The sequence below is a fragment of the Pseudorasbora parva genome, chromosome 3 (assembly GCF_024679245.1).
Source record: "Pseudorasbora parva isolate DD20220531a chromosome 3, ASM2467924v1, whole genome shotgun sequence".
NCBI lineage: Eukaryota > Metazoa > Chordata > Actinopteri > Cypriniformes > Gobionidae > Pseudorasbora > Pseudorasbora parva.
This window is the reverse complement of record NC_090174.1, coordinates 15677101-15704603: the sequence shown is the minus strand read 5'-3', so window position 1 is coordinate 15704603 and position 27503 is coordinate 15677101. Positions and strand designations below refer to the sequence as shown.

The 27503-nt window shown below is 43.7% G+C and overlaps 1 protein-coding gene across 2 annotated transcripts in view; it reads right to left on the bottom strand.

Moving 5' to 3' along the window:
- Nucleotides 1-3620, bottom strand: part of spag8 (sperm associated antigen 8) — a 30429-nt gene extending 26809 nt beyond the window's left edge. The window contains exons 1-3 of one of the 2 annotated variants that reach the window (XM_067439986.1): nucleotides 3566-3620; nucleotides 3377-3473; nucleotides 3109-3274 (exon numbers count right to left, since the gene is read on the bottom strand). In XM_067439986.1, coding sequence (XP_067296087.1) covers nucleotides 3109-3274; nucleotides 3377-3445 — 235 coding nt within the window. In that variant the 5' untranslated portion in view covers nucleotides 3446-3473; nucleotides 3566-3620. The remainder of the gene's footprint in view (nucleotides 1-3108; nucleotides 3275-3376; nucleotides 3474-3565) is intronic. The other variant, XM_067439987.1, reaches the window with a different exon arrangement.
- Between the last annotated feature and the right edge of the window lie 23883 nt (nucleotides 3621-27503).

Genomic DNA, 27503 nt, shown 5'->3' with positions numbered 1-27503 from the left:
GGCAGGGGTAAGCACCGTTTCCCTACGGGGGGAACCACCCTCAGCGTCCTGACGCTTCTGGCGTCAGGAACGCTTCGACGAGGCCTTCTTGGCGATCAGGACTGTCCGCAGATCAGCCCTGCCCCTCGAAGGCCTCGTCTGAGAGCGCCGCCCCTCGTCCCCACGCTGAGGGGGAGCTCGGGCAGCGACGCTCTGTTTCTGCTGAGCCCTGTAGGAGGAGCTCGTACTCGGCCTGGGCTGCTTGGTGGTATCAGCAGCAGCCCCAGGGACCTGGACCCGGAGAGGGAGGAACTGCTTGAGCGCCGCAGCTTGCTTTTTCGACTCCTGGAACCTCTCGGTGACAGTGTGAACTGCGTCACCGAAGAGGCCTCCAGGAGAAAGCGGCGCATCAAGCAGAAAGGCTTTCTCCCTCTCCTTGATGTCTGTGGGGTTTAACCATAAATGCCTCTCCGTAGCCACCAATGCTGCCATGGAGCGGCCAACACATCTGGCCGTCTCCTTGGTGGCCCGGAGAGCTAGATCGGCTGATGATCTTAATTCAGCGATAATATCACCCCCCACAGCATCACTACCGTCCAAATCCCTTAGCAGGTCAGCCTGGTATGCCTGCACGATAGCCATCGTGTGCAGGCATGCAGCCGCTTGACCCGCCGCCGAGTACGCTTTACCCACCATCGCCGACGTTGTTTTTAGAGGTCTGGTGGGTAAAGTCGGGGCCTTCAGGGACGATGCCGAGGAAGGCGAGAGATGGCTCGCAAGCGTCTCTTCAACCTTTGGCATCGCCCCATAACCATACTGTCTCAGCCCGCAAATGTTGCTGTAGACCGAAGTCTGCGGGCTGAAGACACGATATGAAGCCGGTCTCTTCCACGATCTTGCCACCTCGGTGTGCAAATCGTGGAAGAACGGCAGGCCCCGTCGCTGAGGTTCTGAAGCGCGAGACGGCAGGAAGCGTTCGTCTAGCTTACTATGGCGTTTTCTTCCTGCCTCAGATCTTTCAGTGGGCCAGTCGATGTTTAATCTGGCCACTGCTCGCGTCAAAACCTCAACTAGCTCCTCACTAGCAGGGGACTGAAGTGGCGAATCTTCAGTATCGATACTTTCAACGTCCACCTCCTCAGAGCTGGACAGATGAAGTACCGGCGGCTCTCTCGGGGGGGAAGAAACCGCCATGCGTGCTTCCATGCCCCGAGAAGAACCGCTGGATGGAGCAGGTGAGGGCAGAGATAAGGCAGCGCCCGTCTCTAACCCCTCTGCAACATCCAATTGTGATCCCCACGACTGCAGCCTCCGCTCCGCCTCGGCGGCAGCGGGACCAGAGCCGCGGGGAACACGAGCCGAGGCACCCTCCTCGAAGAGTGCCCGGCGGGAGCGCAGCGTTCTCAGTGGCATACGCTCACAGTGCTCGCAAGCAGCCCCCTCGAGGGCTGCCTGGGCATGCTGCGCTCCCAAGCATGCAACACAGAGAAGATGTGTGTCCCCGCCCGTGATGTAGCGTGGGCAGGGAGGAACACACTTTCTGAAATTGCTGCTTTCACTCGCCATTTCTATCTATTTTATTTTCTCTTTTTTCTGTTAATATATGGAATATTTAACAAAAAGGGTGGAAAATCTCTGCTTTCTTATATAATAGACAGACAAAAACACCAAATAGACAGACAGGTTCACACAGATCGCTTGCTGAAGGCTCAGAAGCTAGTTCCTGTTTGTTTTCACGGACGTTTTATAGCTTCCGGTCGATGACGTCATCACGCCGACGATCGATCTTTTTTCCGATGGAATGGTTCTACAGGCGCTTCACGACGCATTTAAACAGAGGCGTTCTCACAGCGTTTCGACGCAGCTCGATTTCCCCGAAAGGGAACAGGCTTTTATTTGAAATTAGCTCTGTAGACTTATCTGAAGAATGAAACAGTTAATTAATGTTTTATATATATATATATATATATATATATATATATATATATATATATATATATATATATATATATATATAATTTTATTAAAAACATTTTTTATAAAAAATACAAAAAGTACAACCATGATACATACAACCATATATTTTATATTTTATGCAGACCAGCTATGCATTTTTACTTACTGTATGTGTGTCACATTATAAACATGTTTCAATTTCAAAAAATATATATATTTTGACTCATTTAAAGGGCTAGTTCACCCAAAAATGAAATTTATGTCATTAATGACTCACCCTAATGTTGTTCCACACCCGTTCATTTTCGGAACAGAGTTTAAGATATTTATATTTAGTCCGAGAGCGTATGAAAGTTTATGCACACTATACTGTCCATGTCCAGAAAGGTAATAAAAACATCATTAAAGTAGTCCATATGTGACATCAGTTAGTTAATTAGAATCTCTTGAAGCATCGGAAATACATTTTGGTCCAAAAATCACAAACACTACTACAACTTTATTCAGCATTGTCTTCTCTTCTCTGTTTGTTATTAATCCTCAAATAAAGATTCAAATGGTTATGAATCAGTGTATTGATTCGTGATTTGGATCACGTGTCAAACTGCTGAAATCACATGACATTGGCAATCCGGATCATGAATCAATACGTTGATTCACAACCGTTTGAATCTTTATTAGAAGAGGATTAAAAAAACAAACCCGGAAGATTTTTGGAACAAAATTTATTTTCGATGCTTCAAGAGATTCTTATTAACTAACTGATGTCACATATGGACCACTTTGATGATTTTTTTTATTACCTTTCTGGACATAGGCAGCATAGTGTGCATACACTTCCATACACTCTCGGACTAAATATAAAATATCTTAAACTGTGTTCTGAAGGAAGTCTTATGGGTGTGGAACCACATTAGGGTGAGTCATTAATGACATAAATTTCCTTTTGGGCTAACTAACCCTTTAACGTTATTATGTTAATTTTCACGTGTCATCAAGGTAAACTCATTCTAGCTAGATAAGGTTTTGTCGAGAATGGTTTTGTCGAGGCCATCATGGCATGGCGTATATAACTGGTCTGCATAATTCCTAGCATATATATATATATATATATATATATATATATATATATATATATATATATATATATATATAATAACATTTAATATATACCTTTTTGTCGCACCCCAAGGATTTTAGGAGCATTGAAAGCCGCTTGGAATGTACTAATCCCCTGCACTTCAGCAGCCACGTCCATGGTAAGAATCCCTGTGTGCCCGTACTTATGCACACGCGATCTAGGCACAGTCCTGTCTAGCAATGATGTAGCCCTCTGAAGCTCATTAAAGAAAGTATGTCCATGAGTATGCCAGTATTACAAGCATCATTTTGCTAAAGTTTCAGCCTGCAGAATTATTTAGACATGCTGTGTGAAACTCACCTCCTCAACCCAGTTTCCCAGTAAACACCTTCCATCCGGTTTATTTTCCTCATTATCCTCTGAGGTCATTGCACTGATGTTTGTTTGCGATTCGACGCTGTTTTATAAGAAACGAATTGGGTTAACTAAAGACTTTCAATAGTAGAATCTTGTGAAAAGTACTGTTGCACTCGAAATTGTTTTATTTACCTCTCAGCTCAGTTCAGATCCTGGCTACGAGCACGCAGCTTTTGTGGCTGTTGCCATGGTAACGAACAAACAAACTAAATAATTTCGCTTTCCATTGGTATGAAAGTAATTTAATATTTTATTATTGTTATTATTATTATTATTATTATTATTATTATTATTATTATTATTATTATTATTATTTATATGAAGATCGCTTAAAACAATGTTGGAAGCATCTTCTTTTTTTTATTTTTGCTACTTTTGAAATGATCTATGAATATCGCCCACTACACTTTACTTTAATAACCTATAGCCTATATAACCAGGAAAACATAAAACATATAAATAAAGTGTGAAATTAATATATTAATTAATTATTATTGTGTGAAAATTGTTATTCAGATTTTTTTAAACAAAAATTAAAACCGCCCCCCTGCAAACGTAGCCTAAATGATGCTTTAATTTTTGGGTGAAATATCCCTTTAATGCATAAAGGTGCAACAATAACTCTTGTAGGCAATTTCAAGTGACAACAAATCACATACAACATCTTAAAAAAAAGAAAAATAAACAAGTCTCCATGGGAAGTGTCAACAAATCACTAATGTATTAATTTCTAATGGAAAATAAACAGGTCTCCATGGAATAAAAAAAAGGTTTGTGGCAGTACAACTCAGCAGCATTAATTTGCACTTTTTAGAGGTTTTGAGGTTTTGAGGTTTTGCTGCATCAAGTTCCAAAAAAAGATTTTGGAAGAAGTCAAATGTGCATTTAAGGGGCTACGTTGAGGGCATATATCAACCCATCAACAGAATGCATGCTGTGGTTTTGTTTCCACATCCAGTCAGTACTTTGTTAACTAGGCTACCCTCTTTAACAAACCACAAATCTGATGGATCCTCCTCGGGTGTGGGATTGTGCATCACCAAAACTTTCATTACTTGGTTTGTGTGGCCCCCAAGCTCGTCCTCCTGTTAAAATTAAAAAAAGAACAATTTTATTATGTTAGTTTACATTTTTTTTCAATTGCTAACACACTAAAATTACATGAACAGCACAATTATTTAAACTGACACACAGAGAGCAAAACCTCTTCTCAAGTCTTCAAAAGTCTAAACACATTTTCTTCTTTACACACATTTTGCAATTCAACATGGCCCTTTTTAAATGCACTGAACACGGTTCTTTGCATAAGACACAACTATCTGACATAAAAGTCACGTTTGCCATTTCAAAACACTGGCATTCAAAATGACACTACATAAGCTATATGGCCAATACATGAGCCTGGCCAAACACCTCAATCGTTAATTGTTAACACTTCAATCAGGATGTAAGCACACCTTATTTTAACATTCAACAACTCCAAAAAAGAGCACTTCTGTGAGGTAGCTTGAACAATCTGTGGGGGAAAAATCTTTAGTCTGCATTGTCCAAGCCCTATATATATTTATTTTCCTTTTTTTTGAAAGGACAGGGAGACGAAACGATGGAGGAAGGGGCCAAATGTTCACCGGGGTACAGGAAGCTGGCATTGTAAACTTGGTTTTGGAAAATAATGAAATCAGATTACGAAAATTTCAAAGCCACATCATCCAAGACAACGCCATAATCAACAACATTCAACGAGTCAGTCTGTCCACATTGGCTCAGATTCTCAAGCGAAACCAAATCAGATTGAAACAACTTTATAAGGTGCCGTTTGAGAGAAACTCTCAAAGAAACAAAGAGGTCAGATGAGCTTATGTGGATGTAACATGTCTGTCTGTTGCCACCGTCATCTCTCATTAGCCCTGTTATGTTAATTGATCATCATCTGTATCACCTGTCCCCCTCGTTATGTTCTCATCAGTCTGTGTATTTAGTTCCTCTCACTCTGTGTTTGTCCGTCGTCGTCAGTACACCCGTCTCTGTACCTGTGGTCCGAGTCCTTTGATTTTGAGTATCTGCCGATACCAAGTCCCGATCCGATTCTTCTAATATATAAAAAAAAAATTAAAGAAGAGCGAAAAAACTAACCAGGATGTTCCTTATTTTTTATTTTATTCACCTTATTTTAACATTCAACAACTCTAACAAACAGAGCACTTCTGTGAGGTAGCTTGAACAATCAGGTAATAAATAACATAAATTCTTCACTTTTGGATTTTAGTGCAACAGTAAATATAAAAAAATCCGGCACCGGAGTTGTGCAGAGCAGGAAGTACAATGGCGATATCAAAAGCACACCCATACTCTCACAGTTGCAGAAAAATTATGTTGGTGTGAAATAAACAGTTATGGAAATTCAATTAAATTAAATAATCTACTCCCAAAAATCCAGAAAAAAGTCTGTTAGTGCCTCAGTGGCAACTTTACTCAGAGAAGACGTCGATCTCAGCTGTCAATCATCACACAGCTGGTTTTATAGCATCAAATAACTAACTAAAACGAAACTTATTTAAATAACGAACACTTGAAATGAAATCATCGTGATGATAACTACCTACAATGACATAAACTAACTTTGGGTAAAAATATATTTGAAGTGTAATTTAATTGAAGTGTAATTAACAATGCTTTTCAGGTTTTTATAGGTCTAACATTAGTTTAGATAGTTTAGAATTAGTAGAGAATTTGAATAAAGTGGGCTAATCAAATGTAAAATAGCTGCATATTTAACTGTTTAAATTAAAGACTAATCCTTACAAAAGCTATTCAATCAAGAGCAGTGAGTGATTTCTCATCTTTTGTTTGACATTAATCAGACAGACTGCAGTAAAGGCTACTGCCCCTTTAAGACCTAATGGAAGGCTCTGCGTTGTCTTTCTCGACTGTATAAAGTCCTCTTAAGGCATATTCAGACTATGTCTGCTTGGATACTCATCAAGATGGACATGTTGACATACTTCTTGTGTGAGTTGGTCTGTTTAAGCGCAAAACTTGAAAGATAACTCAATATTTGCGCGCTGTGAGACGAGTGCGCGCTTCCGGATGATGTGCAGAGACAGCGTGTGTTCTCATTCGCGTCTTCTGGCGAATATACCCGGGGGATGATTGTGAAAATGACTGCTCATATTCGAACATACGGCAGCACGCGCATGAATTGAACAAAGTTTACACAGATAGACTGTTTTGCCCACGTTTTTCTTTTATTAGCGCTGTTGTAATGTATCACTGAGGAGCCAGCACGTGTATCCATCATCTACACAGAAACATACATAAAGCATTATTTTCAAGTTACAACCCATATTATTGATGCTTCATCAGATGTGAGATGAAATGCGGTGCAAGTGCGCACCTTTTACATGGCACCCCTGCTCACCTCACCTCAGAATATATCCGAGTCCTGATCGGGATGTAACGTCCGATTCCAATCGAGTCTGAAAACACGTGATCGGGCCCGATTTCCGATCATGTGATCGGATCGGGACATCCCTAATTAAAGTATCGTTTACTAAAGTCTTCTTCCTCATCCTTTTTCATCTTCTTCTTAGCGCATTATCAACACCACTGGGGCGTGACAGAACGACGGACCAAACAAACCAACTAAAAGTAAACCAAGATCGACGTTTGTAGAAGTTCTTTTTCTTTTCCGTGTTCAGTGTTTTCTTTTTCGCTTTTTACCCCTGCGTGCACTATGACCCTTCCCGTGGTTGAGCTAATGTGCCTGAGCAGGGAGAAAGCTCCCTCGAGAGACATTTAGAACTCTTCATGGATCTCGCCCATCAGACCACCTTCCCGGACTACTGCTCGTTCCTGTTAGTGGGACTCAACGCCGCCACACAAGCACAGCTGTCCGGGGAGGGTCCTCGAGGGAGCTTCTCATCGTATGTGGAGTGGGTGCGGGCATCCTGCAACTCACCGGTCACCATCGTGGATGCCGCCAGCCCCACTCCTGATCCAGGACCCAGCCCAGTACCACCTTGCGACAAAGAATGGCAGGACGTGCACACCGCAGATGGAGAGAAGACCTCGGCAGCGAAGCCTGAGGGGAATTCGTCTGACCAGGTGTGCGAGCCGACTGACCCTTCCATCGCCGAGGGAGTCCTCGTGGAGTTCGAGGGAATGGAGACGAGCCCCACCCACCCTCCCACCACTGAGAGTGAGTACCGCTGGATCAGCTTGGACAGTTTACTGTTGTGTGGAGAGAACAATTTCCCATACCCTCTCATCGCAGCTAAACCTTCGTCATCAGTCCTGTTAACCCCACCCATCCTCCCTTTCCCACCACCTCTCCAAACTGCCAGCTACTGCCATAGTCCTGTGAACACCATCAGTTGTCTTCAGTCTCCTCCTCAGTCTTCTACTACTCCTACAGACCAGTCACCATTTCCTACTATCAGTCCCTCAGCCTCACCTCTGCCTCTTTTCAGTGGCGTGGTCAACCCTTGGATCTGCTGGGAGTCACCGATCCCTGGAAGGTTGAAGCCTGTGGCTCTGCCTCCAGCCTCCGGGGGCTCCGCTCCACCTCGACCCGTCATCCTGGCTCCTGTGCCCTCACTCCTTCCTCCCTCGACTCCAGCAAGGACCATCGGCCATTTGGAATCGCAGGGCTCCCTCGGTATGTTAGCTCCACCTGGGTCAGACATCGCCATGCCTCCGCCGCGGACTTGCGAGCCGTTCGCTGCTCTCCAGCACTCCACCCCTTCAGCCTCGGCAAGCTCTGCCTTCCCTCAGGCTTCACTTCCCCCCTCGGTCGCTCCTGCTCCACCTCTGGCCTCCGGATCCCTGCTTCCACCTCGGGGGGTCGTCATGGAGACTCCGTCGCTGCTGCCGAGGTCTTCAGTCGCGCTCCACCCCATCGGCCTTCCGTCTATGCGGTGGGATTCATCCTCGTCGTCACCGCCCTTGGTCGTCCCAGCCTCCTTGGCTCCTCCCTCCTGCAACGCCGGAGGCTGACAGAGCGTAACTGGTGTGCAATGTCGTCAGACGTCAAGCATTTTGAACTGCGAGAGGCGATGGGCGCTACACTTTTTCCGTAAGTTGAATACTTCTAAAGGCATTTATTACAGTTTTTTTGGATTACAGTGATTTGGATTTAGCACAATTTTTAAAACAGGGCCCATGTTTTAAAAAAACACTACACACTTAGCAAAACACTTAAGATCCTTTGCATAATTAAGCATTCTTGTAGAAAATGTCTCGGTTACATCTTTAACCTTAGTTCCCGGAATGGGAACGAGACTTTGCTTCACCGCTCTGGGAACGCCTCTGCGTGATTGCGTCGTGTAGCACGTATGTAATCAGTCCAATGGAGAGACGGAACGTCATAGGCGGGTGATGTCATTGACCCGGAAACTATAAAGTCTACCAGCAAACACAAGCCCCCAGCTTCTGAAAAGGCCTGAAACAAGCCACTAGAGGGCATGCAGGGAGTATGGCCGGGTGACGCAGCGTCTTGTTCCCATTTCGGGAACTAAGGTTACAGACGTAACTGAAACGTTCCCGTTCAAGGAACTCGAGCTGCGTCACCGCTCTGGGAACGAGAATACTCACATCCCCATACGAGCCGGGTGCCCGCCTGTTGAATTGTCTAAGGAGCGAGCACCTGAGCCCCAGAAGTAGAAGTTATGTCTAGTTCATAGAACCTGACAAAAGTATGAGGCGAAGACCACCCAGCCCGTCAGGGAGGCATCCGTGGTCAGAGACGCGCGTTGACACAGTGCCCCCAGCAACGGTCATCATTTCCTCCCATCAGTCCCTCAGCCTCACCTCTGCCTCTTTTCAGTGGCGTGGTCAACCCTCGGATCTGCTGGGAGTCACCGATCCCTGGAAGGTTGAAGCCTGTGGCTCCACCTCCAGCCTCCGGGGGCTCCGCTCCACCTCGACCCGTCATCCTGGCTCCTGTGCCCTCACTCTTTCCTCCCTCGACTCCAGCAAGGACCATCCCTCGGTATGTTAGCTCCACCTGGGTCAGACGTCGCCATGCCTCCACCGCGGACTTGCGAGCCGTTCGCTGCTCTCCAGCACTCCACCCCTTCAGCCTCGGCAAGCTCTGCCTTCCCTCAGGCTTCACCTCCGCCCTCGGTCGCTTCTGCTCCACCTCTGGCCTCGGCAGTGGCAGTGGGGCGGCAGTGGCTCAGTGGTTCATGTAGGTTGTCTACAAACCAGAAGGTTGATGGTTCAATCCCCGGTTCCACCTGACCAAGTGTCAAATTGTCCATGAGCAAGACACCTAACCCCAGCTGCTCCCGACGAGCTGGATGGCGCCTTACATGGCTGACATCGCCGTCGGTGTATGAATGGGTGAATGTGACAAATATTTACAGTTAATCAGAAACCATTTATATTAATATAAATAAAATTCAAGGATGGAGACATGGAAATATGCATCTTTTAGATGGTCACAAACCAGTCCTCAGACCTGATCTGTGACAAAATCTGTTTGAGTGTGAGCATCCTGAACTTGAGCTTTGCCACCGAGTCGTTCAAGACGCAAAGATCTAAAATAGGGCGCAGCCCCCCATCCTTCTTTGGCACTATGAAGTACCGGCTGTAAAACCCAGACTCTCTGTCCAGCAGAGGGACTCTTTCTATCAACTCTTTCCGTAGGAAAGTCTGTACTTCCTGAGTCATGACCAGAGCCTGCTCGAGGCCCACCATCGTGGGCAGAATCCCGTTGAAAGGAGGTGGACGCCATCTGAACTGTATGGCGTACCCCTTTTTTATAAACTGCAGGACCCAACGAGAAATATTTGGCAGATTCTCCCACTCTGCCGCAAAATCTACTAAGGTATCCTCTCGAGGCTGGCCTCTGATGTACTCTGCACCTCGAGTGCAGCACCCAGAAACAGTGAACTGGCAGGGAACAACTAACTCGACAGCGCCCCTCCCCTCCTTAGAGGGTACTCGGATGGCCCATGACGGCCCTCCACGCCCCGGCTCTCTGGCGGGGTTGGTGAAATGACCCTGTGAGTGCACAGAGGGCCGACGGGTACCGTATAATGAGGCCCCCGGAAGGGACCACCCTCACTGTCCTGACCACACAGGCGTCAGGACTTTTTCGACTTTTTCTTCTTTGAGATAATGACTGTCCTCAGAACAGTCCTACCTCTAGAAGGCTGCGGCTGAGAGCACCGCCCACTGCCCCACCCATTCTGCGGGGGTGTGCAGGTGGCAATGCTCTGCTTTTGCTGCGCTCGATGGGAGGAGCTAGTACTCGGCATATGCTGCTCTCTCACAGCAGCAGATGAGGCCTGGGGTTTGCGGGGATGGAATTGCTTTAGCCACTGCCTACTTTTTGGCCTCCTGAAACCTGTCGGTAACGGTAGTCACCGAACAGCCCTCAGGAGACAGCGCAGCATCCAACATAAAGGTCTTATTCTTCTCCTTTATCTTGGTCAGATTTAGCCACAGATGTATTTCTGTGGCCACCAGGGCTGCCATAGAACGGCCTATATATTTGGCTGTCTCCTTGATGGCACGGAGGGCTAAATCTGCCGAGGATCGGAGCTCATGCACTATTTAAGCCCCGATCTCATCACTTTCCCCCATGTCCTACAGCAGGTCAGCCTGGTATGCCTGCATAATAGCCATTGTACGCAGACATGCGGGGGCCTGACCTGCTGCCGAGTATGCTTTACTCACTAAAACAGATGTTGATTTTAAGGGCTTAGTGGGTAAAGCAGGAGCTTTAATGGCCGATGCCAAATCGGGAGAGAGATGGCTGGCGAGCGTCTCTTCCACCATCGACATTGAACAATAACCATCCCTTTTTAACCCCGCGATGTTACTGTATACTGCTGTGTGGGGGTTGAAAACACAGGATGACATGGGCCGCTTCCACGATCTCAACACCTCGGTGTGGAGATCCGTGAAAAACGGCAAGCTCCACCGTGGAGGGTGAGCAGAACGGGCTGGCAGAAAGCACTCATCAAGCCTGCTTTTTACTGAGGCGCGCTCCTGCTGTTCATTTGGCCATTCAGTATTTTATTTAGCCACAGCCCTGCTCAAAACCTCCACTATCTCCTCACTCGCGGGGGTTTGAAGGGGCGAATCTTCAACCCCCGCATCGATACTGCAGACATCAACCTCTTTGGAGAAAGATAACTGCAGCAACGCTACAACCCCGGGCGGGAAAAACCACAGCACGGGCTCCCAAACCCGGAGAAACCGCCATGGTTCTAACGGGTGAAAGCTGAGAAAGGGTGGGGCCCGTCTCAAACCCCTCTGTTAGATCCAGTTGGGAGCCCCATGACATGAGCTTCCGCTGTGCCTCGGCAGCAGTGGGGCCCATGCCGCGGGGAACGCAAGATCGACAGTATCGCAGCACGTGGAGAGGCAGAGCCTCACAATGCTCGCAGCCGCCATCCTCGAGTGCCGACTGCTCGTGCTGTTCACCCAAACAAACAACGGACATTGGGTGTGTATCCCCACCTGTAAGGAAGCGCAAGCAGGGAGTAACACACCTTCTAAATCGCTTACTATCAGTAATGTGTGTATTTTTGTGTGGAAAAACAACAAAGTCTGAACTCAGACACAACACAGCGACAGTTTTGACAATGAACAGAGCACTTGTTTAATGCAACAGAACTGTGTTTGCTGGCAGGCTTTATAGTTTCCGGGTCGATGATGTCACCCGCCTATGACGTTCCGTCTCTGCATTGGACTGATTACATACATGCTTCATGACGCAATCACGCAGAGGCATTCCCAGAGCGGTGACGCAGCTCGAGTTCCTTGAACGGGAACTATACACTAAACCACACTTTGTTACCATTTGAAACACACGTTTCACATTACTATACTCTGTTTGCACAAGTTACACTACTGTGATTCAGTTTTTTTGGATTGCTTAAGCACGATTTTCAAAACAGGGCCCGTGTTTTCAAAACACCACACCCAATTAGCAAAACAATACAGATCCTTTGTATAATTAAACACTGTTGTAAAAACGATACACTTCTGTTTAAAAAAACACACTTTGTTAACATATGAAACACACACGTTTCACGTTACTATACTCTCTTTGCACGAGTTACTCTCTGCTGTGATAAACCTAAACACTTTCAGCACTTCTACTTCCCTATTATTAGAGTAGGCTGCCATCAATGTACAAATATAATGTAAATCCACCAAATGCTACACAAGACCAATGTTGCAGACTGAAGAAACTCATTTATTTCAAAATGCCCAAAATGTTGACATGGACATTCATAATACTATAACAAAATGTCACTTTACACATTGTACTGTAAACTTACTGTAAAAAACACACACAAAAAACAAAAAAAACAACCTTGACATTGTCTCTTTGCCTAGCTGGATCTGGCCAGAGATTTTCATCAACATCACAGGCAATGTTGTCATTAGCAAGACACCTTGGAAAGAAATGACTTGAATGACGAATCCATCCTTCCATTGCTGCTAACTCTATCTGGTCACTGGCCTCCTCCTTGGCCTCCTCGTCTTACTCTTTCTCTGACTCTTTCCATTGTGCTTGATGACTGATGAAATCCCCTTCTGCTTTTTATAGTGCTTATACACCTGAATCGTGTGTCTACAATTAAGAAAACAAGTGTTTGCACACCTAATGACTGTGTTGACTGAGGTTAGACGGTGCGTTAATTTGAAAGTCATGCTGCGTCCCAATTCACCTACTTATCCTACGTCCTAAAAGTATGTACTCTTTTTGTGAAGAAAAAGTATATACTTTTGAGCGTTTAGCAGAAAAGTATGCAAGCTTCGGAACATACTACTTCGCCATATTTAACGGACTCTGTCACTTAGTTACGTGCATCCCGTCACCGTTTAACTGCCCTGTAAGGCATCGTCAGATTCGTCACAGTTCAAATCCTCCACATTCAGTTTAATCTCCTACCTTATCGGAGAGAAATGTAGCCGCACGCTGATCTGCCATTTGTGGGTCTTTACAGTTTTTCTCAATTGCTTAAACACTATTTCTGAAACCTTGCTCTCTATTTTCTGAAACCATTAAACACAAAACCTCCTCTTCAAAGCACTATTCACAAAACCTCTGACTCCTCTTGCAAAATGAAACTTTCGCCTCAAAACTGTTTTACCTGTGTTCAAAATCAAACACTGCTCTCAAATCATAAACAAAGTGATCAAAATGATAAACACTATCAAGCAATCAGTAAACAATACAGCAAAAATAGAAAACACATTGTTCAAAACATAGTTCTCAGGCAGAAGTACATTTTTAATCTCAAAACAAATTTCATATTTTTCTGTCATTGTCTTGTGATCATAGTAGCTCAAAATTGGTCAGAAATTATTGCTAGTCTGCTTTGCTTTGCAATTTTTTGTTCTTACTCTTGCTTGTAGCCCTATTTTTACCAACTCATTCTAATGAAATGCATATACATCACAAATTGTATTTATTGTGCGATTTATACGGCACAATTATTTTTTATGTGCATATGATTTGCATTGTCACCCTATTGGGTAGGTTGAGTTGTTTGGAGTATGTGCACATAACACAATATAAAGTACATATCATATGCACACGAAAACTGCATGCGTAACATATGCACATAAAAATTCATTTTGGCATTTAAATTGCACGATAAATACAATTTGTGCTATAGATATGCATTTTCATTAAATTAGGCTGATTTTTACAGTACTGTACTCTACATCTCACAAACTTGTCCTTTGTTCTGAACCTGCAACCAGTCAAAATCTATTGAGCAGTCAGTAGCCTACTGTAAACAAATGGAAAGAATTGTACAGTATACAGCCTACAATGCACTGTACTTATATTGGTTGTGTCTCATCATTTGAAACATATTAAATCAGTTTTGAATGGTTGTGTTCAATCAATGACATTGTGTTCTCCATTTGTATTTGATTGTTGCCACTTGTGTTAACCCGTATAGATGACGTGTGCATTAGTGTGCAGAATTTGTCTTGACAATGAGAATGTGAGTGAGTGATCTAAGTGAGATCTGCAAATTGTGTTTTACCATGTGAAATGGTTTAAGGTATTGAAAACAGACTGCACAATTAGCTAAATGAGTTCAGGCAACTGAGAAATTTGTTCAGCCGATGGGTTTTAGTGTTTTAGCAATTGAGAAAAACTGAAATGCAGAGACTCTCCTCATGTGTTTGCAGTTTAAATATAATGATGCATTTAAAAGTTAATGGCCAAACGTGTCATTATAAAAGTTCACAATGCTGCTGCAGGTGAAATATAATGTGGACAACACTGTTTAAATATAAAATTAAAAATAAAAAGTATAAATATACTTTTGTCAGGTTAAACATTGATAGTTGGTCACTCAAACCCCTTTATCTAAAATTCTCTACTTAACCGTCGGATGGACATGTTTGTCCGTCCGTCCGTCATGTTTGTAGTTTTTTAACGCTTTGTATCCGCGTTTGTAGTTCTAATCGAATTTGTCCAACTCGTAATGGGTTGTGGGCAATATCAGCCGTTAGAGTGCCCATCGATCCATACTTCGAATTCGGACCGGAAATAGTAAACCATCAGGAAGCAGGGGTCAGTGCTTTGGTATTGCAAGGAAGTGACTTTAGATTTTTGTGTGTAATGTGTGTTAAGTCTGTTTAATGTTTGCAAATCACTGTGCGTAGAGTTTTGCAACATGTTTGAGGTTGACAATGTGCTAGCAAATATGGCTGATGTTTTGCTTTTTGAGTCTAAGGTTTTGCTAATAGTGTACTACTTTTAATTATAGTGTGTAAGCAATCCAAAAAAAAACTGTAACCTCCCGAAGCTATATGGAGCAGTTATGATGGATATACACTCACCTAAAGGATTATTAAGAACACCATACTAATACTGTGTTTGACCCCCTTTTGCTTTCAGAACTGCCTTAATTCTGCGTGGCATTGATTCAACAAGGTGCTGAAAGCATTCTTTAGAAATGTTGGCCCATATTGATAGGATAGCATCTTGCAGTTGATGGAGATTTGTGGGATGCACATTCAGGGCACAAAGCTCCCGTTCTACCACATCCCAAAGATGCTCTATTGGGTAGAGATCTGGTGACTGTGGGGGCCATTTTAGTACAGTGAACTCATTGTCATTGTCAAGAAACCAATTTGAAATTATTTTAGCTTTGTCACATGGTGCATTATCCAGCTGGAAGTAGCCATCAGAGGATGGGTACATGGTGGTCATAAAGGGATTGACATGGTCAGAAACAATGCTCAGGTAGGCCGTGGCATTTAAACAATGCCCAATTGGCACTAAGGGACCTAAAGCAGGGCTAGGCTGGTAATCTGGCGTACTGGGCATTTTCCCGGTGGGCCGATGCACTTTGGGGCCGATAGCTTTTTTTGTGTGTGTGTGTCACTGACAACATGCAGCGACAGTGGCCCATTGGTTTGTCTTCTGAATTGACAGGCCAAAGCGAGAAGGTCTCACTTCCATATTGGGCGTTTTTTTTCTATTTATTTATTTATTATTTAAGCGCATGGAACTGCAAAATGCGTTTAAATGCTTCTCTATGAACGGCACTTTGACTCCGAATTTAGTTTTATACAATCGTGTGATATGGGAACATTATAGGTTCTGTGGTGAATCAGCTGAAAACAGCCGCGAGCATGTATTCATGATGAGGTAAAGTGGAAAACGGCAATACACACAAACGTTTCACTTTAGCCCAACCACAATTTACCTTGTAGCTACTAACAGCAAAGAAATATGGTGTTTTGGAAGAAACGTTTATTAAAATTTTTGCTATTATTACTTAAATTAATATTGCAGAATATAAATCACTTTTAAAGAGGCTGTTTTCGTATCTTCTAAAGGTGTTTACATTTTTTTTAATTACAAATATAATATTTTATTATATATATTTTAGAAACCATATAGCCATATAATGAGGAGCAAGCTAGGTTTTTACAGTCTTTTTACCCTGTGACTACCGTTATCTTACATTTAAATAAAAACTGGCCTACAGTTAAACTACAGTCTATAAAACAGCTTTAAAGTCTGGATCCCATGAATTAATGTCACAGCTTTTGTTCCTTTTTAAAAGTTGTATTAATTTTTTTTAATAGATCTAATTAAATTGAATTTAATTATATTTCAATGATATAGCCTCATGAAAGATATATCAGTGTCTTACTTAAATTTGCAAAATCTTGTATTTTGCTTGTACACTCTACCTAGATTACAGTTTTCCATAACAAACCAAACCAAAATATCCCCTTTCCTTAACCTCAAGAAAACATAGCTAAAGGTAAGCAGGTAATTAAAAACAACTTACAATTTGAATGCATCACGATTCACGACACTTACCAATCTTCCTTTCACTATTAGCGTGTGTATCGGTGTATGTGGGCGGGAGGGTGCATAGCGAGCTCAAACTAAACTAAAGTTGCCGATGCAGGAGTCACGCTTGCTATTGTGCTTTCATATTTTAGTTTGCGACACGCAACTGATCCACAGCTGTATACCACAAACACAGCCTTTATTCATTTTTATTTTTTATTTTATTTGACAGTTGTTAGGCTTTTGAGACATGGCTTGTCTTCATTTTAATTATCTTGTATACCCTCCTTCATAGATGACACGTTTAAAAGCACTATAATAGAAACAACAATGGAAACATTACAATAGACAAAAAATCTTGTCTTTTATTTTATAAATCTTTTTTTTTTTCAAAGAAATCCAGCAGATCATTAAGAACTTTGTTAATCTACGTTTCCTCGCGTGATCCCGAGGCACGCTCCGGCGTTTCTTCGGCTCGCGCATTCCTCATAGTAAATCTATGACGAGGAGTTTTTAAAGGTGTGTGTTCGCGCGGTGGCTATGGTACAGTTTGACTGGCACCGTGAATGAGAGATCCCCAAACACAGTGAGCTTGAGGCTAGGATTCTGTCCAGTGGCAAAGTAATGGAGGAAACCATTTACTTCACGTGTTTTTGTACCCTCGCCAGCCCCATCCACCGTTCTCCGTGAACCCATCTAACTTCCAGCACGAGCCGTGCATTCCCACAACGGAGAGATATTCGGGTGAGCCTTATCTATGTAGATCTTTCCTTACCCGATGTTCTGTGTTCTTCTCATTGCAGCCACGTACATTCGCCACTGAGGAATCCAGAGTGGCATTGGCACTCACCATGCTCTCGGGACGTGTGGCTCTGTGGGGAACGGCGGTGTGGGAAAATAGAGATCCTTGCTGTTCCTCGTTCCTTACACTCTCCGAAGAAATGAGACAGGTCTTTGATCACGTGGTCGCGGGTCGCGAGGCGGCCCGCAGGCTCGCGGATCTTCGTCAGAACAACCGATCCGTCTCAGACTATAGGATCGACTTCTGGACCTTGGCGGCAGAGTGTAAGTGGAACGAGGAGGCGCAGTGGGACCTTTTCCTGCATGGGCTGGCTGACCGTGTGCAGAAGGAAATCTACACTCTGGAACTCCCCACTACTCTCAATGCGGTGATGGACCTGGCTCGACGCGCGCTTACAACACAGAGACCGCTGCTCTCAACCGGAACGGTTCGCTGAGATGCCCACGAGTTCCAAAGACCGCACGGTCAGCCCCACCATCGATCCCGAGCCCATGCAGGTTGGTCGAGCTCGGCTTTCCCGGGAGGAGAGAGAGCGTTGATGCGTAGAAGGGCTCTGTCTGTACTGCAGTGGGATGGGGCATTTCTTCAACCATTGTCCGGTAAAAGATCTAGCCCAGTACAGCGGAGGATACTGTCAGGCGGTTCCAGGTTGGTAAAATCCCCATCCACCACTCTCCTCCTGGTAAGACTGCAATGGGCAGACAGGTACCACAGCTGCCAGGCGATGGTGGACAGTGGGGCGAAAGGTAACTTTTTAGACTGCTTGCTGGCTGAACAGCTTCAGCTCCCCACCAAGCCTCTCTGTCACCCCATTACTGTGCACGTGTAGTAAATGGTACCTGCTATCACACACACCTCTGACCTGCTCACACTGATCACATATGGCAACCACACCGAGACACATGACTTTTACATCACAGACTCACCTCTTGTTCCTGTCGTCCTCGGTCATCCCTGGCTCATTAAGCATAACCCTAGGGTTGACTGGGGTCGTAATTCTGTTTCTGCCTGGAACGATCAGTGCTGTGCCTCATGTCTTGTGTCTGCCCGTCCATCTGTGTCTAGTTCTGTGTTACAGGATGAGTCGTTGGATCAGTCAAACGTGCCCACGGAATATCTGGACCTAAAGGAAGTGTTCAGTAAGTCCAGGGCTGCTTGTCTACCTCCTCACTGTGTCTGTGCTATAGAGTTACAACCAGGTACGTCTCCGCCTAAGGGCAAGTTATACTCACTGTCTTCACCTGAGAGGGAGGCCATGGAGAAATATATTTCCGATTCTCTAGCTTCGAAGTTCATCCATCCTTCCTATTCTCCAGTGGGGGCGGGGTTCTTTTTTGTGGGTAAGAAGGATGGATCTCTGCGACCTTGCATTGACTACTGAGGGCTGAATAACATCACGGTAAAGAATACTTATCCTTTGCCGCTGATGTCTTCAGCCTTCGAGAGGTTACAGGGAGCATCCATCTTCACAAAGTTGGACTTGCGTAACGCATATCATTTGGTTCGCATCAGGAAGGGCGATGCATGGAAAACAGCATTGAACACCCCCAGAGGCCAATTTGAATACTTGGTCATGCCCTTCGGCCTGTCCAACTCGCCTGCTGTTTTCCAGGCACTCGTCAATGACGTGCTGGGAGAAATGGTAGATCAGTCTATATATGTTTACCTGGATGACATATTGATTTTTTTCTTCGTCTCTCCAGGTTCATGGATCCACCAGCTCATTTTGTATATGTGCGTTTGGTTGTGTTGGAGGCCTGGTCACTGATCACTGCAATCATTCACCAGCTGCACCTCTTCTCACCTGCCTATTTAACTGCCTCACCTGCAGTCTGTGTTGTCGATCGTTGCAGTTGTCCCTGAGTGTTCCACGTGTGCAGTTGTCTTCCTGGTGTCCTGTGTTTGTGTGGATTCTTCTGTCCTGGATTTCCCATTGCCTGGCCTGTGCCCATTGCGTCCCTGTGTCACATTGCTGCACCGTCTCCTATAGCTTCCTACATCTACCTGCCACGAACCACCAGAGACTGAGCTTTTGCTGTCATTTACTGTCTTACCAGTATCAGTAATAAAGAGACCTTTTGCATTCGCTATTGGATCCTCATCTGTCTTCATTCTCACTCCGCCATGACAAGAACATCTAACATCCATTCAACAGGAAGTGTTAAAACGGTCATCACTCTCAGATTCTGGTGGCGTGAAAACTTCTGCTAGGCGCTTCTGCATGGGTGTTAAGCTTGGAACATACTCTGCAAGAACAAAGAAATTTGTTTGTTCTCCGAGGCGGCAAGAACAAGAACAAAGTTCGTTCTGGCAGTACATTCCATACTTCACTAGAAAAGCAGGTGCCGATCATCTCCGTTTCTCCGCATTAACCACGTCCACATTAAATGTCTGACCAATCACACAATAGTTCTCGGACACTCGCAAGAAAAAAATTCTGCTCAGGCGACGTGTCAAGAACAAGCTGTAAGAACTTCCAAACCAGTAGCCTAGAAATCTAGACGCACCCTAGCGGCAGCAAATTTAATCTGCCCGCGAGTGTCGTCTAGCAACTCTCAATACCCTTCTGAGCTGTATTACCCTAACTCTTGCCGGGCCAATCACATAGTGTATAGAGTCGGTGGGCATGATGACGACGGCCGAGTTACGTTTGCGTGCTCCTAGTAAACACAGAAACTGGCGAACGGCGGTCTTTCGAATCAGATTTGACCGCGACTCTGGAAGACTTGGAGTTAAGCTTTTCTCTGAGAAAAGAACAAAGAACGGCACTGAAGTCATTCTTAAAAAGGGAAGATGTGTTCGGAGTTACTGACCGGATACAGCGAATGTTTAATATATCAACAAGCTCTGTTTTACATTCGTTGCTCTGGTTGGTGGTAGCGCTATCCTATCGCGTGCAGAGGGAGTTTGAAAGACAACCGTTTATCCTGCCCCTCGGATTGAGCCCAGTCAATGGTGAGTTTCCAGACCAAACCTCTTGATGTGGGTCTGGCTTGTCAGGCTACCAAACCAGGGCTGCGAGAACAAAAGGACGTCATTTTGTTCTCGTAGCCCTGGGAGCGAGAACTTTTTTCTCTGTTCTTGCGGAGTATGTTGAAGCCTTTACGCATAGTAAAATTAGTAAACTTATTTAATTGTCATCCTCCGTGTTTTAACGGTGTGGTCTCCACTTCTGTGTATTTGGCGCTCGTACTGTCACAAGAGCTACAAACTATACTCAACAAAGAGGCCAAAGAACATGCTCCTCTTCTATGGAGAAAGTTAGGCTATTACAGCAGTTACTTCCTGATTCCTAAGAAGGGTGTGTGTGTGTGTGGGGGGGGGGGTATGTCCAATCTTAGATCTTCCAGGCTTAAACCGCACTGTTAAACCACTCAAGTTCAAGATGTTAACCGTAAAGACGGTCGAGTTGCAAATTCAACATCGCAATTGGTTTGGCATGATTGAGCTGAAGGACACGTTCACATCTAAATGTTACCGCAATAAAGGATGTTCCTGAGGGTTGCTCTTGGGGGCAAAAGCTTACCAATTTCGGGTTCTTCCATTAGGCTTGCCTTGTAACCGTACATATACAAAATGCATGGATGCAGTACTGGCTCCATTAGGATACTGGGGCATTCCTTTTTGAATTACACAGACGGTTGTGTTAGCGGTTAACAGCTTATGACCCAGGACCAGTAGTGAAGAAATGAAGACAGAGTCAGGATTGCAATTAATTAAAAGAAAATTTTACTTAGAATAGTTTGCAGTTTCAAAAGCAAAAGCCAGCTTCAAGTCTCACAAGGAGTTTGTAGGCCGTGCTCCCTCTCTCACCGTCTCCTTGCCTCGCCCTATCGTACATACAATTGTCCCAACAGTTATACCGTTTTCAAGGTCTTATCCACATCATTACTGCAATGTGGATTGGTTTATGCACTGTCATGGTAAATTTCCACTCATGTCAGTTAATCTGATGCACATTTCCATAGACGTGTCACTTGTTTACGCTTCCACCGCGGAATTAGGCCTGTAGTGACCTTCCAGATCTGGAGCAGGCGCCAGCTTGCCCAGAACATCAAGTCCACCCATCTCTTAGGGTGCCCATTGTACACCATTATGATCTGTAACACAGAAAATTGCGCACATACACAGATACACAGTCTCTCCAAGGTTGGAGCTGATTAAGCTTCAGTTCTAACTAGTTCTTACCCAAACATACTGATAACATGTGCTTTCTTTCAGTGAGAGGGAAACACAATAGTACAGGCAATATTCATCTTGACTTTTTAGTGTTTCAGTAAAAGGAAATATAAAAGGAATAAAACCCAATAATTTGCATTGCAAGTTTACACATTTAGCACTTGTGGATCATAACCGGGTTGTAACTGCTGCTTCAAAATGCCAAAAGAAGAAACAGGAGCAAGAGACAAAAAAATAGAGAGTAGGCAATTTATTGAAAACTGCATTTAAATTCAAACAGGCCGTTCATCAGCTAATCAAAAGTTTAAGACCATAGCCCAAAATAAACGCACAACAGTCCTAAATGTGTCAAAAAAGGACTCAGTAGTGAGTAGCCCCACCGTTCTTGTTGATCACTTCAAAAACTCGTTTCGGCATGCTTGATGCGACTGTTTCCAGGAGGCTGGTGGGAGCGTTGCTCCATGTGGTGAAGATGGTTTCACGAAGGGCATCCACGGTCTGGAATTGACGTCCATTTTTGTAAACTTCCCTTGCCATCCATCCCCAAATGTTCTCAATGGGAATTTAGATCAGAGGAACATGCAGGATGGTCCAAAAGAGCAACGTTATTCTCCTGGAATAAGTCCTTTGTCAGGCAGGCTTTGTGAATTGCAGCGTTGTCCTGTTGAAAGACCCAGTCATTACCGCACAGACAGAGGCCCTGGGTCAAGAGGGATGCCCGCTGCAACAGATCCACATAGCCAGTCGCCGTTTGATACCCCTGCACAACCTGAAGCTCCATTTTCCCATTGAAGGAAAAAGCACCCCAAATCATGATGGAGCCTCCTCCACTGTGCCGCATAGAAAACATCTCAGGTGGGATCTCCTTGTCATGCCAGTAACGTTGGAAGCCATCAGAACTGTCCAGGTTAAATTTTGTCTCGTCAGAGAATAAAACTTTCTATCACTTTTCAATGTCCCATGTTTGGTGCTCCCTTGCAAATTCTAAACGGGCAAGTTTATGTCGTGGGAGGAGACGTGGCCTTTGAAGACGTTTTTTGTTCTTGAAGCTCTTCTCTAGCAGATGACGTCTTACGGTTATTGGGCAGCAGTCAGCATCAGTAAGGGCCTTAATTTGGGTTGAGGATCAAACCTGTGTCTTCACGGACAACCTGTCGGATCTTGTGGTTCAGTGCAGGTGATATCTTTTTGGGTCTACCACTTGACTTTTTTGTCCCAGAACTCTCAGGATTTTTTAAGAAATGTAAAATGACTGTTTTACTGCGTCCAACCTCAGCAGCGATGGTGCGTTGCAAAAGGCCTTGTTTGTGCAGCTCAACAATCCTGCCACGTTCAAAGAGAGAAAGCCTTTTTGCCTTTGCCATCAGGAGATCTTGACAATATGACTGCTTGAAGGACAATGACATGAAAGCCATTTTATGTCTATGGTCTTAAACTTTTGATCAGCTGATGAACGGCCTGTTTTAGTTTAAATGCAGTTTTCAATAAATTGCCTACTCTCTATTTTTTGTCTCTTGCTCCTATTTCTTCTTTTGGCATTTTGAAGCAGCACTTACAACCCAGTTATGATCCACAAGTGCGAAATGTGTAAAACCTGCAATGCATCCCCTGGTCTTAAGATTTTGTTCAGGAGTGTATTAGCACAATCACGTGAGATGGCGTTTCAACATAGAGAGTGTGTTAGCCCATCTAGTTTCTCTAGGGTTGAGACTCAACACCAAGAAAAGTGTTATTTCATCTGTCCAGAGAACGACTTATCTAGGGTTTATTTGGTTTTCGGTCACGAAGTGGGCACAACTGTTTCCTGCTTGAACAGAGACCATTTAACATACCTTGAGTAACTTTAAGCTAAGCCAAGGTCTCATTGATCGCCAGCACCAAGTGTTGGATCTTACAGCATCAGCATTCACGGGTTTCCCTTTGGGGTTGTTGCACATAAGACCATTTCAGTTGTGGCTCAAAGCTAGAGGATTCAGGGCCCTTAAAGGCAAATAAAAGTGGCGTGCCGCATGGCTTCGTACACTGACTATGTGGTTCAGACCCCGATTACTTGCCTTGGGTCCCACTCTAGTGGCGTCTCTTACATAAGTTATTTAGTTAACAGATGGACCAGGTTTTACAAAGCAGAAATGGACCTCTTCGCCTTTTATCAGACAGAGCAATGTCCCCTCTACTTCTCGCTTAGTTAGAAAGACTTACAATTGAGATAATAGAATTCCACTCAGAAGTAATGTCTCAGAGCTGTATCGGATTTTATGAAGTATAAATGAACCTCTTTGCCTCTTATCAGACAGCGCAATGTCCTCTCTACTACTGTGATGGCTCATACATGGCCCAGAATATGCCTGTATGCCTTCCCTCCAGTTGCTCTGCTCCCAGGAATTCTAGCTGGGGTTCACCAATAAGGGCCTTTCCTCTTATCAATAGCGCTGTGTTGGTCGAACAAAATATGGTTCTCGGAGATAGTGTCTCTCCTCCACGGCCCGCCATGGGCAATTCCGGCAAAGAGGGACCTTCTTTCTCAGGCAGAGGGCACGATATTCCATCCCAGGCCCGACCTGTGAAACCTCCATGTTTGGCCCCTGATGGGCACCAATTATATATAGATTCCTCATTAGTGCCTGCGCAGATCGGTCGAATGAGGATTCTACATGGTATAGTTCTATAATCGCATAGATTTAATTTTTTTTGTTTGTATATTTTGCTCTCATAGAACCTTACCCATTCACATGGTTATATGACTGGCACACAGCAACGGTTGGAGTTAAAGATCTTCATTTGTGTTCTACTGAAAAAACAAGCAAACCTACATGTTGGATGCACTGGGGGTAAGCAGATAAACATCTAATTTTAACTTTTGAGTGAACTAACCCTTTAACCCAGCTTGTCATTGTACTGTTTTGTGGTTATGTTTTTCATTAAAAATAGTATTGATATTAATATCAAACACACCATTCAATCAGTTTGCTCCCAAATTGGTACTGATTCTAAAGTGAAAGTAATCCGTACGGCTGCACAGGAATTCATAACGGTGCGCATTATGAATGCAACCTCCATTCTTCGTGAAAGATAAATGCGCACAGGAAATAAATACCTTGCAAAAATTATATACGATCTGCCTAATCCTGTCCAAATCACAGAGATGTCGATTCACACGGGACTACTATTATCATAGTGTTCAGCGAAATATGGTAGGTAATTTGTGGGGGAATTTTTACTTTACAAATTACAGACATGGCCGCACTGGATTACAATTACAGACATTCTCTGCAATTATTACAAATCAAAAGAGGTCCCCAGATAATACTAGTCCCGTGCGAATAGGGTTAAAGACTGACAAACACAAGGAGCTTATAAAAGGGGACAAATCAGGCAGGGAATGAGGGAACACAGGTGGGGCAAATGAAACCAATAATGAGATAAGGTGGAGGGTTCAAACAATTGGTGCGTTTAAAAGCACACCAGTAAGCTGATAATTTAGAAAATCAGTTTATTGAAATAACCAGTTTTCCCCATTTACATGCAAACCAGTAAACTGTCCGTATCTAAAAAAAATAATGTCCGTATCTGACTCTGAATTTTTTTTATGTTACATCAGTTGTGATTTTAAATAAAGCGTGCACCGTGTCAGCGGAAGATTTATAGCTCATAATATCCCTCATGCAGTTCCAGATGCAGCATTTTGACTGAACCCCTTCTACTTCTACTGCATGAGAAGAGAACATCTTTACAATTTTCTGGGTCTTAAAAGAATCTGCGTTTGTGATATATGTCCTTATTTCATGCAAAATGCTAGCTCGCTCTGTCTGGAGCTATACAGAGCTACAAACGCAGTTTGTAATCTGCGCATTTAAATCTGCTCTATGTTTTCGTTTTTGTCACCTATCGCGAATGCGCACTTCAATAAGCCAACAGAAAGCAGGTTAATGCGTTTACATGAAGCGCGAAATCGAGGTAAGAGGCAAAAAACTACCTGTTCCGACCGGTTTATTCTTACACCGTTTATATATACTTACTCCAATAAAAGAAAATGGGTTATGGCGTTTACATGACCATGTTCCTCATTGATTTCTCCTGTCTACCTGCTGCTGCCTGCCTCAGTGTTTGTAGCTCTGTATAGCTGCATTTGAATCTCTATTTGATATATTTTCTCTGTTATCTATACTGCTAAATATAACTTACTCATCACCATATATTGTTTAATATAGCCTATCAAGTTAAATTTGACTTCAATAGCTTTTAATCTAAATCACTACCATGTGTTAGCTTTTCACTAGCCTGGTAGCTTTCCATCCCGACTCCCAAGTCTCCTGTTTTCTGAGTTCTTTAGACAACTGTGGTGAGTTGTATTATTAAATAGACTCAACTGTGGTAGGTTTTGGATTCATCAACAAATACGGTAAACCATGTCTTCTTCTCCTGCCATTGTCACTTGCACTGCATGCTATATGTTTAGCATATCTATCTCCTTTGGTGAACAGGGCTTCACATGTGATAAATGCAAGGAAATAGTCAGGCTGATGGAGCAGATTTCAGAATTAGAGACACTCATCCAGTCTTTATGTGAGAATAGTGAGAATGTAACAGCTTTAGATACTGCTTTGGATGCGACTAGCTTAGTGAACACTCATTGTTTGGTTCCGGCTGAGCCCTTGCAGCAGGGCAATTGGGTAACTATTGGGTAACCACTCTTCCATTCCGATTAGAACATCAAACAGGTTCTCCCCACTCAGTGACGCACCCACTGAGGATCCTGTTGAAATTGCCCAAGTTATTGGCGATTCTATTACACAGAACGTGAAAATAGAGACACCAGCCACCATAGTCACATGTTTACCGGGAGCCAGAGCGCCTGACATCAAAGCAAATTTAAAAGTGCTGGCTAAAGCTATTATTATTATTATTATTATTATTATTATTATTCACGTCGGCACTGATGATGTTCGACTTCGCCAGTCGAATCAAAATTAGCTTCAAAATTAACTTTAATATCAATCAAAATTAACTTTAAAGAGGTGTGTAAACTCGCAAGTACAATGTCAAAAGCAGTCTTTTTCTCTGGTCCTCTCCCTGTTAAAAGGAGTGATGAAATAGTTAGCAGATTATCATCACTCAATGGCTGGTTGTCTAAGTGGTGTCCGCAAAATAACATAGGGTTCATAGACAATTGAAAAAGTTTTTGGGGGAGACCTGACCTGTTGACGATTGACGGCATTCATCCCTCCTGGGCTGGTGCTGTTCTTCTCTCTAGTAATTTGGCACATTTGGTCTTAGAGCTAAACCTTGACTCACTTGGGCCCAGGTCAGGAAGCAGACAAACTGGCTAAACCAACTGTCTGCTAGCTGTCTCACGTCACCAGAGTCAGCTAAATTCCAGCACATAGAGACTCTTTCACCTAGATATTATCACATAGAGACTGTGTCTGTACCCCAGATTAGTAAATACAAAAAAACATCAAAACCATTAAACAATAAAAATGTAATTGATGTCCAACAAATAAACAACAGATATAATAAGAGGAACAATTTATAAAGCTTGGGTTGCTGAATATTAGATGTTAATTATTTGATTATAGATCCTAGATGTGCTGTGTTTGACAGAAACCTGGCTAAAACCTAAATAAATACAGACTTTATCAAAGAATTTGCTGGTGTTCTATCAGAGTTAGTACTGACTGAAGATAAAGTACTAATTGTTGGTGATTTTAATATCCATGTAGACAATGAAAAAGACGCATTGGGATTGGCATTTAGAGACATTCTAAACTCTCTTGGAGTTAGACAATGCG